This window comes from Rattus rattus, chromosome 7, assembly GCF_011064425.1.
Source record: "Rattus rattus isolate New Zealand chromosome 7, Rrattus_CSIRO_v1, whole genome shotgun sequence".
Lineage (NCBI taxonomy): Eukaryota > Metazoa > Chordata > Mammalia > Rodentia > Muridae > Rattus > Rattus rattus.
This window is the reverse complement of record NC_046160.1, coordinates 23,545,405-23,559,343: the sequence shown is the minus strand read 5'-3', so window position 1 is coordinate 23,559,343 and position 13,939 is coordinate 23,545,405. Positions and strand designations below refer to the sequence as shown.

General features: G+C 49.2%; 1 protein-coding gene across 1 annotated transcript in view; it reads right to left on the bottom strand.

Moving 5' to 3' along the window:
* Cib4 (calcium and integrin binding family member 4) overlaps positions 1-13,939 on the bottom strand; it is a 62,185-nt gene that overhangs the window by 37,359 nt on the left and 10,887 nt on the right. Inside the window, exon 3 of the mRNA XM_032908913.1 lies at positions 12,330-12,426. Within this exon, the coding sequence (XP_032764804.1) occupies positions 12,330-12,426 (97 nt within the window). The remainder of the gene's footprint in view (positions 1-12,329; positions 12,427-13,939) is intronic.

Below are 13,939 nucleotides of genomic sequence, written 5' to 3'. Positions count from 1 at the left end.
AAATAGGAGACAGGCCCCCTCCCTAGTGGTCTGTTTTTCAGCAAACTGAGGAGTGACACGGGTTGCCAGTTAAAAAGTCGGGATTCAAAAATGGCAAACCCGAGTTCTGGCAAATCTTAGGCAGTGCCAGTATTTAACCGAGGGCTATGGGCCTGCTGAAAGGGGCTGCGGCTAGAGCCAAAAATGGGAGAAAGCCCCAGAAGGTCCATCCCTTCATAGCTGAGGCCATCCCTCCACACCTGGGAGATGTCCCCACCTCCATCTGTGTAGGGCCGATTGACCAACAGCACAAGGCAGGTAGTGTGGTCCCTGCCTGTTCACATCCTGCTCAGGCCACCGTGAAGCCCTTCAGTGCTGCAGGGCATCTAGTCCCCATGGAGGTGGCAGCAGGCAGAGGGTCAAAAACCCTGGGAACAGGGCCCTGGCAGGCCCAGCCAGCACCTCGTTAGCAAGCCTGAAGGGAAAGGGGGATGCATGAGGAACAATGTTGTTTATTTTTTCTATTTTTAAACCAGTCTGAGGTCTCTGGGGGCACAGATGAAGTTATCAGCAAAGACATGAGGGGAATAGCCTCCAGCCCGGTTTGAGAAGGCCCTGGGGACCAGCACTCTTGAAAGGCTGAAGGGGGCCTATTTATCTTGTACTCTGAGGGCAGGACAAGGCCTGGAGTGCTGGACAAGCAAGCCTCCTGGCCCATAGGACCCCCACTTAGGCCCTTAACTGCCTTTCCCCTCACTACTTCTGGGAAGTCTTACAGTAAAGAGAGTATGTTGTCTTCATACAGGAAGGAGAGTTTGCATAGATCATACATGCACACGGGCAGCACACACATAAATACACACACATACATATGCACACACATACACACAGAGGCAATACACATACACATGCACACACATACACACAGAGGCAGTACACATACACAGGCTACACACATATACACACATACAAACATACACATACACGCACATGCATATACATGCACACATACATACACATGCACACATACATACATATATCTATACACATGCATACATACATACACATGCACACATACACAGGCTATACACATATACACACATACATACACATATACACATGCACACATATATACACATGCACACATACATATACACAGAGGCAATAAACATACAGAGGCAACACACATATACACAGAGAAGCATGCATACACAGAGAGGCATACTTACACATAGAAGAATACAGAGAGGCTGAGCACATGCCTCTCTCTTTCTTTCTTTTTTTTTTTTTTTCTTTTTTTTTTTTTTCCGGAGCTGGGGACCGAACAGGGCCTTGCGCTTGCCCAGGGCAAGTGCTCACCGCTTGAGCTAAATCCCCAACCCCTCTCTCTTTCATACACACACACACACACACACACACACACACACACACACACACACACACACACACAATACCTGTCTCAGCCTGGTCACAGGGTGCCCCTGCCACCTCAGAAGCCTGGGTCGACCCTTCCTCTGCATAGCCTCCCCGTTCCTTTAGCCTTCTCAGTAGTGTTTATCCCAAGATAACTCCAGAACCTTTCATGGGGGGGGGGTGTGGGGTGGGCAGCAAGCACAGCAATATATGCAGAGTGACAGTGTCCTTACATGAACCTACAGAGAGGATGTATCTCTCCTGCCTTAAAGGCAAGGACACTGAGAAGTTCAGTGCTTTGCCCGGAAGCTTTCTTTCTGTAATACCAATAGCCTCTTAGGCAATCCTTCACAGCACGGAGGATCTGTTCTGCCCTTGGGAACTAAGGAATCATGAATCACGATAGAATCAGTTAAGGGCCTGGCTGGGAAAAACCTACAGGAAGTGCTAGGCAGGAAAAGGCAAGGATGGTTAGACCCTGACCACACATTCTAATTTGAATTCTGGTCTTTGCCAGATTCTAGCTGCATAGCTGTGGGCAGAACCCTGAGTGACTCCATGCCCCAATTTACCCGTCTCTGGAGACAGTAACAGCGTGTAATTCCCCGGGGATGGATGCTAGAATAAAATGTCACATTCAAGGAGACCGGGAAATGGCCCAACCTGTGCAATTGAAGACATTGACCCCTCCACTCCAGCCCCAAGATGGGGGAAAGACGAATTGAGCAATTGCACCAGGTGGATTGTGGGAACTTCTAGCCATTACTCTCTTCTTGGGGACACTCGTTGGCTATAGGACACAAACTCCCCCAGGGGAATGAGAAAAAAGTGTCCCTTGGTATCTCTGTGCAACCCCCATCTCCAGCAGAGGAAAATCAGCTGAGAAAAGCTGACACTAGAACCCGGCCCTTTCTTTTGCCTTCCCCAAGTTTTTCTTGCTATCAGGCATGAGGTGGGAGTGGGTCCACTTGATAGATGAATAAACTGAGGCCTGGGGAACCAGTGATGTACCTGAGACTGCAGAGTGCCCAGTGACAAGGCCAAGCCTGGGCGTTAGACCCCACCCCTCTGCGGCTGCTCAGCCCAGAACAGAGATGGCCTCCTACAGTACTGAGCTTTTTCTGAAACAAACCCCTTAATTCTTTGGCTGAATGTCTAAATAAGGATTTTTGCCAATTCCAAGCCCTGCTAACTGATGAAGTTGTCAGGAAAAAAAAAAAAGATCTAATGATGCTTGAAAATGCAGGGAGTGAGCCAGCTGCCAAATTGCCCTCCCAGCTCCGACTCGACTTCACGGAGCCAGGACCCTCCCACTGGGGCCGGGGCGGGGCCTTGGGAGCAAGACTTGGAGGCTGGGACTGCTGACTCCAGTACTCCTCCCAACTGGTGAGCTGCTCAACCCCTTTGATCTTCCCAGCTGCAGAGGAGGGTACCACTTCCGTCTGAAAGTTACCTTGTAGATGAAACGAGGTGCTGTACGTGCTAGACCCTGCTGGGCGTAGCTCAGGTTTCTGGACTGCTGGGGGCCAGGCAGAGCAGCCAGCGGGCCTGAGCTCTGCCTAGTGAACCAGTGCCTTGCAGCCCTTGAGGGAGCAGAGAACTGAGCTTGTGGGTTCCATTTGGAGAGGCAATGGGTCTCTGGTCGACCCTTAGTATTTATTTATCTCTGAGATCCAGCTGCTTGTCTTGGATGCGTGAAAAGCTCCAAGTGACCTCAGGCCCCTAGAAGTGGGGCTTCAGGGGGAGCCTGGGAGCCCAGCGGGCTCTTTGTTCTCTCTTTTTTTCTCAGTGGAACATTTGTCCCACTCATAAGTCTGGGTACTAGGGGTGGAGCCCAGTCTGGGGACTTGAGAATCAGACAATTCCCAGGCCTGCCCCAGGAGCCAGAGAGACTGGGTGCTAAGACAAGGAGGGACCCTGCTATCACATAGGGATCTACATAGAAGCCCCAACAACGCAGAGACACACAAGTGTGACCTTCTGCACGAGACTGCATCCTACAGAGTCTATCCCAGGCCAGTAACTTTCTGCTGATTTCTGCTCTTGACATCCATTTACGTGCTCACCTTGGTATCACCTTCTATAGGAGATAAAGCAAATGGGATTCTTGGATTTAAGTGCATTTTCCAGACCAGGTGGCGTTGGGGTGGGCTTTTGACAGCTCAGTTTCCTTGTCTCTAGGATAGGGAGACACCGGGGGCTTCACAGAGTGAGATTGCAACAAGGCAGATTATGGAACAACTCAAGCCATGTGACCCAGGGCAGTGGGCAGGCCTGTGCGGCTAGGCACTGGGATTTTTGCACCCATAAAATCCTTTGCTGTTTTAAATTTATGTTTTTTATAGCATGCCAGGAAAAATAGCTGAGGATGACGGGGGCTCAGGACAGTGGCCTAAATACAGTCTGAGGATTATTCCCGGGCCCAGCTGTCCCCTCCTGCTGCCACCGAGATCACTCAATGGCACTCGAGGGGTTGTCCTGGGTGTTGGGAAGTTCTGTAAGCTCTAGGGACTTTCTGATGATGTTTTTCTCAGGGTGTGGAGGAATTCAGAACATAGAGCATGGCTTCAGCCTCAGGAAGGGAGAGAGGGCAACACCCTGTGAGCCCCTTCTCATCTGCCAACCTCGGCTTCCTCATTAGTGCAAGCTCAGGGGCAGCCTCGAGACGGCTGTGAGCAAGTCGACTGCTAAATGGTCAGGGAGACCCTTGGCATCCAGGCACAGTCTCCCTCCTACCGAAGTTTCCCCAGAGGACTGAAGAAATCACTCATATACCTGTGCCACCTCCCATGGGAAAGGAACCAATGGACCCAAAGACCCCTTCTGGCTCAGGACTCAGCAGGATGGAGTGAGGCTTCCTCTTACAGACTCTTCCTTAGCCTGTCTTGGCATAAACATCCAGCAGAGCACGATGCACCTAGGAAAGTCTACGTACAGGTTCCTTAAGTACCCAGCCACTGCCCCAGCCTGGCCCTAGGACATACTAAGGAGCTCCCCTGGTTTCCTGGTGGGCAGGGCATGTTGCCCTGAGACATACCTAGCCCGCAGAAAATCTTTTCTGTGACCTCCCAAGGAGGTATGAAAGAGCTAACACTGTTGGAGAATGTCTATCTGACGTGTGTCTGACTGGAGCTGTCTATGAGGATCTACACCCGCAAGAGGTGTTATAAGACCACTGGGGCGCCAGGTTTGGGCTCTAAGATCTAGAATCTGAGCTCTGCAAAGATGGAGTGGCTTATGACACCTTGTTCTCTGCCCAGAGCTCCCCAACAAAAGGAGTTGAGGTGAGAAGGGTACATGCATACCCCTCTGTACCAGACATTCTGTATACACACATACACACACACACATACACACATTCACACACACACACACACATACACACACACACATACACACATTCACACACACACACAAATACATACACACACACAGACATACACACATTCACACACACATATTCACACACACATACACACACACACACACACACACACACACATACACACACACACACACACACACACATACACACACACACACACATACACACACACACACACACACACACATCCACACACACATACACACACATACACACACATACACACACACACACACACATACACACACATACACACACATACACACAGACATACACATATACACACACATACACACATACGCACAGACATACACATACACACACAGACATACACATTCACACACACAAACACATATATACACACACATACACACACAGACATACACACATTCACACACACACAAACACATATATACACACACATACACATACACACACACACATATGCACGCACACGCACACGAGTCTCTCATCCAGCTTCTCCCCCCTCTGGTAGTGAAAGCAGAGGAGAGGACACCATTCTGTAGGAGCCTTGAGCAGCGCCCTCCTGACTGTAGGAATGAGAACCGTACAGGCATGGGGCTCTGAGGACATCAAAGTGGGGCATTCGGCAGGTGCGGAGGGGCGAGGAGAAGACGGAAGTTGGTGCGACAGCTGCCATGTGTGGGAGATGCTGGGGTGACAGTAGGGTTGGTGTTTGTGACGCTCTATTTTACCCAGAGCAATGAACACTTGCACCTAGCCTCACGCCCTCTGGCACTCACTGCAGTGGAAATAAAGAGATTTCTTGGAGATACAAGTAAACACTGAACACCAGCAGGGAACAGCATTCAACAGGCACACCTGCAGGGAAGGGGATGGATGGATTGTGAGTGAATGCTAGAGAGAGACAAGAAATCAGGACCTGAGCCTACAATCAAAGGCGACAATGGCTGGCTCTCTATGGGTTCTATGGGTTCTGGGTCTGCACACCCTGGTAGTGCTGTGACTAGGGGCAGCTTGCGTGGAGGGCTGCTGGCAAGGGTTTCAGAATGTCTAGAATTTGGGAGCCTTTTACACCGCATGCCGAGGGACTGTTTGCCTCCAGTCTTATCAAAGATAGGGAAGCTTTTCTCTTGTGAGAGCCAATTAGCACCTTTCTGGGGGGACACCAGACACCACCAAGGACTGAGAACTGAGCAAATAAGTGGATGTTAAACTCAGACCCATGCAGCCCGTTTCTCAACTTGGCTCTGGGATGCTGGCTCACAGAATGCTCCAGTGTTTCTAGGGAATCCTCAAAAAAAAAAAAATGGCCCCTACAGCTCACTCCCCATTGGCACTCCAATTGACAGACACCACCCACGGGCTCAAGCTTTGAAACAGATTTTTTTGGCAACCATTCACACACTTCATTATGAGCAAACGATTACCAGATATCCAAGAAGGCCTCTGGCATGAAAGGCAAGGACTCTGACAGCAAATGGCAAAAAGTTCTTCAAGGGAGGATCAGAGAAGATACGGCATTCGGGAGAAGCAGGGGGGTGGGAGAGAGAGAGAGAGAGAGAGAGAGAGAGAGAGAGAGAGAGAGAGAGAGAGAGAGAGAGAGAGAGGGGTAGTGAACACAGATGCGCCTCCTGCAAGTCAAATGCTTAAGAGGAAACGTGAAAAGCTCCTTTTAGTAAAAAGATAGAAGTCGAAGAAGCCCAGATAGAAGAGATAAGGGCTGGAGAGACAGCAGAATCGGCAAATGTCCAAAGAGGAAGCCTGAGGGCTTGAGTTTGAGTCTTGGAAGCCATGTCGAAAAGCCAGACATGGTGGTCTGTGCTTGTAGTCAGTTCTGGGGAGATGGAGACAGGCAGACCCTGGAGCTTGCTGGACAGTCAGCCCAGACCCATGGACAAGCACCAGACCAACGAAAGACTATCACAAACCAGGTAAGGCTCAGAGATGGTTTAGTAGGTAAGGGTCCTTTGCTCTGCAAGCATGTCTGCCTGAAATTGAACTCCCAGCTCCTGTGTTAAAAAGTCAGGCATGGCTGTGTGCACCTGTAACCCAGACAACAGGATGCCAATGAATGAGAGACAAGCTTTCAGAAAGAAAGTGAGTGTGAACAAAGAAACAACATCAAAAGGACACGAGCGCACACGCATGTGCACGCGCGCACGCACACACACACACACACAAACACAAACACACACAATGAGGAAACAGAAATGGTTTGAACTTCTCATTAACAACAGTAAAAGGACACACACATACACACACACAAACACATGTACACACACACACACACACGCATGCACACACGCACGCACACGCACACACATATAAAATAAGGAAACAGAAAGGATTTGAACTTCTCATTAACAACAGTAAAAGCAAAAAACGCAGTCAAGTGATACTTTTCAAATCCTGAAGATAAATGGTTTCCAATCTATAATCCAATTTCATCTAAAGGCTCAGTCGAGTGTGAAGGGAAAAGAAGGATGTTCTCAGACTCGTGAGGGGTCAAAGCACTTACCTCCCAGGATTCTTCCTCAGAAAGCCACTGATGGATGGGTCCCACCAAAGCAAGGGGAGTCAAGGGAGAAGCACCCAATCCTAGGGAGATGTGGGAAGACTCAGAAGGATCGGGAAGCAATGTCACCTGCGATGCTGACACAGTCTGAGTTCAAAGTGCAACCTTGCCCCGACCGCAGCAATTATAAGGTGCCAGAAAAACTTGCCTGAGAAAATGAAGCGTACAAAACCCACCCTTCTGAACACTCTCGGAGACTTAGACAATTGGGGGAGCCCCGGTGGTGAGTTAATGATATGTACAAAGAAAACTAAACAAAAACAATTATTATACGCAGAAAAACAGTAACAAGGAGACTGTGGAGACAGGAAAACTCTCCACATCTCATCTCACAGCTCAGCTTGAAATAACCCTATTCAACCCTACACAACCATCCTGATGGTCTGCCCCCCATCTCTGCTCACGGAAAGGAGTTCAATCCCTCAAATCCTTATGTTAACGGGGTAGAGATCCCATTTTACTACAGTGCCCAGAAATGAGTCTTTTGGGAAGTGTCTGGTTGGGTATCTGGTGGGTAGTGCCCCACTCGGTTGGGGCTCTTGTAAGTAAATTCTAGTGGCTTTTAAAAAGGAGCAGGGAGGAGAGTTATCCTTGTGACCCTGCTGTGGTGTGCACAGCCATGGGATGGCCCCTCACTGCAGCCTACAGCTTCCAAGCCTGGACTAAATAAAGTTCATTTCTCAGTAAAGTCACCTGCTGCAAGTGTCTTTATTAAAAAAAAAATAACCAAAACGTACTGTGTAACACCAACTTTCCCTTTACTTAAATTTGTTCCCTCACCACACTGGGAAGTCATGAGAGGAGGGACAGAGGGGGGATGTCATGGGGAGGGCAGAGAGCTAAACACCTCTAAGAGGAAGTCTAGGGCTGAGATTTCAGTGGAGCAATCTAAAGGTCTCTTTGTAGTTGGGGGTGGGGTGGGGCAGAGAGAGGCTGGAGATGGCCTGGATGGGGGCAAGCCTTTGCCCCGCCCTTTTCCTTAAGACCACTCTATTTTCTCTCAGGCTTTGCCACTCATCAACCCAGGTGGACACAAAGACAGGGGGCCAGAAAACCAGAAATCCGAGTCACGCCATGCCACACTCACAGTGTTTACAGAAAGCAAGTTCGTTATTTACAGGAAGAGAAACATTGAGCTAATTGACTTTTAGAGACATCAAATACAGCAGACAAACAGAGCACAAAACCCCACAAGGAAAAAGGGCACAGTGTCCCAACCAGTAGGCGCCTTTGTCCACAGCCCTTTCCCGTTATCTCTGCTACCCGGAACCTTCTCATGCCTCGCTCTCTAAAGGACAGGTCTGCTTTTTCCGTGATGAAGCACAAAGTGAGAACACAAAAAGGGATTATTTAGAGATCATCCAAGTCCCCTAACCAAGCCAGACCTATCTCTAAAGTTCCCTGAGGCCTCCTTCTCCAAGCCTGTCTCAGAAAAGGTTCTGGGTAGTGGGTCTCAAGGCTCCGATTCCTGGGCTGCAAGGTTTCTGCCTGTCCAAGAGCAGATACGAGTGAGGTCTTAGGTCCAGCCTGAGGCCGGTAACATGGCAGCTGACAACTGATAGTGGAGAGGATAAAGACCAAAAGTGTGTGTGTGTCTGTGTGTCTGTGTATCTGTCTGTGTGTGTGTGTCTGTCTCTGTGTGTCTATGTGTATGTGTATATATGTGTGTGTGTATGTGAATGTGTGTCTGTGTGTGTATGTGTTTGTGAATGTGTGTGTCTGTATGTCTATATGTGTATGTATGTGCCTGTGTGTGTGTCTGTGTCTTTGTATGTGTGCGTCTGTCTGTATGTGAATGTGTGTCAGTGTCTGTGTATGTCTCTGTATGTGTGTGTGTCTGTGTCTCTGTATGTGTGTTTATGTGAATGTGTATGTGTGTCTGTGTATGTCTGTGTATGTGTATATGTGCGTGTATGTGAATGTGTATGTCTGTGTGTGTCTGTGTATGTCTATGTGTATGTGTGTGTGTGTCTGCATGTGTGTGTATGTGTGAATGTGTGTCTGTGTATGTGTATATGTGCGTGTATGTGAATGTGTATGTCTGTGTGTGTCTATGTTTGTGTCTGTGTATGTCTGTGTATGTGAATGTGTATGTCTGTGTGTGTCTATGCTTTTGTCTGTGTATGTCTATGTGTGTGTGTGTCTGTATGTGTGTGTATGTGTGAATGTGTGTCTGAGTATGTGTGTGTGGGTATGTATGTATGTGTCTGTGTGTCTATGTGTGTCTCTGTACATGTGTGTGTCTGTGTGTATAAGTGTGTGTCTGTGTGTGTTTGAATTAATTTATTTATTTTTAGTGTATCATTGTTTTACGACAGGGTTTCATGTAGCCCAGAATGGTCTTGAACCCCTCATCCTCCTGCTCCCAGCTTCCAAATGCTAGGATTACAGCATGCATTATCAGGTCTGGCTAAAACTAACAAGTTTTAAGTGAATCGATGGTGATTATGGCTGACATAATTTTTTAAATGTCCTTACTTGGAAAAGTTGGAGGTCGGTATCTGTAGTCCTCGCTCAAAATAAACTGCAGTTTTGGAGTAAAGTCTGAGACACACTGTGGCATGTGATCCCAAAGAGAAAGACCTACCCCAGAACTACGATCCGAGGGAGCATGGAGTCCAGTCTCCCTTTGGTACCATGTACATGCCAGAATTCCCCGCCGAGGCCTCCTGCACGCCCTGCTTGGACCTTTCTGGTGGCAGGGAGCTCATTCCTCGTGCAGAAATTATCTTCTTGTTACTGTTGAAAATTTATGCAGTCCTTGGACAGCTCTACGTCTGTCCACACTTTCTCATTCTTTGACCTTCTCCATTCTTGTATTTCATACACACACACACACACACACACACACACACACACACACACACACACACGTGTTGGTTTCCCGCTCCACTCTATACCCAAGGGCTTGGACTGCCACTTAAGAGGGACCATGTAACATTGGCTGAATGATTAAAAAAAAGTCACGGGGTTGGGGATTTAGCTCAGTGGTAGAGCGCTTGCCTAGCAAGCGCAAGGCCCTGGGTTCGGTCCCCAGCTCCGAAAAAAAAAAAGAAAAAAGAAAAAAGAAAAAAAAGTCTTCACTCAGTAGCCAGTTTCTCCTTCCAGGCCCTGGGCCTCATCTCTGCGACAAGTTGACCCTCAGAGCCCATCCTGTCCCAGACAGAAGGGAAGGCATGCCCTCAATGCATAATGACAACTGAGATCACTATTCCACCGAGGTTCAAATGATGCCTAAGGCAGTCTGAGGGCTGTGATTGTCCGTCCAGCACTGCCTCTCACAAACCATGGACAAGTTTTAATTAAAACCTCAGAGTACGGGAGAGTCTTTCTTGTGTATCTCTGGGCCTGGCCAGGCTATCCTAGGGGAGAGAAGGGTCTTTTTTCAAGCCACTGTCCCTAAGGAACAGAGAGACATGGGATAGTGCTGAGAGATGCAGGCTGCTGGGAGCCAGGGGCCTCCAAGCCACCCCACTGCTCCCCCATTTTACATAGGAAGAAACTGAGGTCTTACCACAAGAGCAGTGTGTGTGTATGTACATGCACACATCTGCCTGCCTGCCTGTCTGTCCTGGGAACATGGAGTGTAGGATTCAGCCCGGTAAAGTAGAGAAAGTCTGAGGGAAACGTGCATGTGTTACTCCTGCAATGGTGTCCAGCCTGTGATACTGGGAAATGATGCTGTCATCAACAAACCTCATTCTCAAGAGCTGCACACATCACAAAACATCAAAACCAAAATTAAAACAAACCAACAGACAACTGGTTCAGGAAAAGGGTCTTGTGACCCTTTAGGGTTTTGTGAGGAATTTCATTCAAAGCTATTGATGGCCATTCCTGGTCCATCAGGCTGCAGGTTGGATATGTCTGAGGGAATCCCTGGCTTGGGGAGGTAGGCAACACTGATGGATGGACAGATGGATGGATGGGCAGAAAGGTGGATGAATGGATGGATGGATGGATGGACAGATGGATGGGCAGAAAGGTGGATGAATGGATGGATGGATGGATGGATGGATGGATGGATGGGCAGAAAGGTGGATGGGTGGGTGGATGGATGGATGGATGGATGGATGGGCAGAAAGGTGGATGGGTGGGTGGATGGATGGATGGATGGATGGATAGATGGACAGAAAGATGGATGGACAGAGAGATGGATAGATGGATGGGTGGAGGGAGGGATGGATGGATGGAGGGAGGGATGGATGGATGAACAGATGGATGAACAGATGGATGATGGAGGGAGGGAGGGATGGATGGAGGGAGGGAGGGAGGGAGGGAGGGATGAGTAATTACTGGGAGAGCTGAAATCAGTGTGCTTTTCTTCCTTTTAAACACCTGGGAATGCAGCCCCACAGGAATGGACAAAGGCAGGCTGGGGGGCAGTCTTCAGGATCCATCCCCCTCTTCTCCTAGAAGAACCTGAGGAAACTCTCAGTCCCTCCATAAGAGCCCTGGTCTCCTGAAGTGGCATGAGCAAAAGACAGGGAGCGCCAAAGGCTGGGCAGGTGGCCTGAAGGAAGGCCCCTGGTGGCCCTGTGTGTGTCCTCACATAGTTCTACTCACCCCAGTTAGGATACAAAGAGCAGCAGAAGGAATGAGATGACCCAAGGGTCTCTGGAGTCAGTGAGAAATGGAGTATGGTGAGCCCCAAAGGTCAGATCATAAGATGAGGCTCAGACGTTCCTGGCAGATGTGGGAGCGGGAGGCCCATGAACAGGGCCGGTGAAAGATTCCAGCTGGGGTGACACGCATAGGCCTGACTGGTTTGTCCTCACCTGGGAGAGGGCAATGGTCAGTACACCTGTCTGCCCAAGTCTAATAGGGGGCAGATAGACACGTGTGTGAGAGGTATGTGAAGTCCATGTTCTAATGAGCCCTCTGCTTATAAATCCCAGAGCCCCTGGGAGTGAGGGTGTCAGCTGATATTCTTTAATGCTCGACATGAAAGGCCCACTTTGCAACTTTTGCCTCTCCCCATCCTGAACTCACCCTTAGAGCCGGAAGGGAGCTGACCTGGTCCATGGTCAGTGTGGCCTCCTTATAGTGCTTGCCCGGGGGGCAGAGCTTCAGGAAGGTGTCGTGGATGCTAAGGAAAAAGAAGAGAGGCACAGTGGTTGCATGGGAATGGAAGGGGGCCATGAAGCCCCATGCTCACATATGTGGGGATGTCTCATTTAGAGAACTGACTATTAAGAGAACCATTAAGGATGGGCTGACCTAGATCAGAAAACATCCCTCTGTCCTCCCATTTTCAATGTGGGTTCTAAAACTGGTCTGGGAATGGGGAAAGGTGGGTGACTATATCATGGTGTGTCACATGGGCCACACTCCACAGTGTTCATTCTGGAATGTCTGCTGTGGCCCCTCCCAGCCCCTCAGGTACAGAAGGAGACATCTAGGTTAGACATCTAGGTATTCCCATCCTCAGCATGGAGAAAAGAGGTCACTTGGTGAACACAGAGACCGGGTTCCAAATCCATGTGCTGACAGCTGGTAAACCTGACAGCCAAGCCAGACAGCTGGCAGCAAATGGTCCCTGCAGACTGAAACCCTGAACGCTCTACCTCCTGCCCTTACTGTGCCCCCCTCCATCTGTAGGCAGCCTGAGAACTTTGTAAATGACAGACACAGGGTTGCATGGCTGTATGATCACTGAGCAAACAGTAGGAAGGAACCCTGCCCCAGGCCAAGAGGAGATGAGCTCTTAGCCTCTGTTCTTCCCACCCTATCCAGGACAGCAGGCTTTGTCCATCAGCAGGCTCTCGGGACTACAAGGCCAGTGACTGTGGCAGTCTGTGGAGGTGATCGGGGAGTCAGCAGACCCGGCAAGGCTGTGTGGTCCTGGGCAACTTAGTTCATGCTTTTGTGCCTTGACTTCATCATCTGCATGAAAAGGCATCAATAACTCTCTTGTGGGTGCAAGTTTAATGAAAGTAAAATGAAGTGTATAGATGTGTACATGTGTGTGTGTGTGTGTGTGTGCATGTATATAGGTGTATGTGCTCACGGTGTTCATGCACGTGTGTGCACATATGAGTTTGCATGCACATGTGTGCGTGCACACACACACACACACACACACACACACCCCTCCAACACGAGCACATGCGATTTCATGTGCATGAAGGTCAAAGACAAAGGTGCTTATTCTTCCTACCACGCATGTCCGGTTTTCTACCTCGGGTTTCCAGGCTCGGTAGCAGACACCTTACTTGTTCAGTCATCTCCCCGCCCTCCTCGGGCCTCAGAATCATTCTTCTCTCCTCTACCCCTCTATTTTGCCTTTCCAGCATCAAATCTCTAATCCCAGCTGAGTGCCGGGAGCAAGCAATTTAATTCATGTTCTGGGGTGAATAACTCACAGTCCTTCCATTGACATCCCCAGATAAACTCAGACGGATTTTAGTCAGTGAGAGTTAGGGTCATGTGACTAGAGTCCGGGGGAGAGGAGGTGTCCATGCCCAGTGCTCAATGACAGAGAATGCAGAGCCATCGTCTGCTCCCTTTTTAGACAGTCATCTTGTCACAGCTCACTGATGAGGAAAGCACCCTGCGAGTCTCAGCCGAGGACAAACGAAGGAAAATCAAGCTAAGGTCCT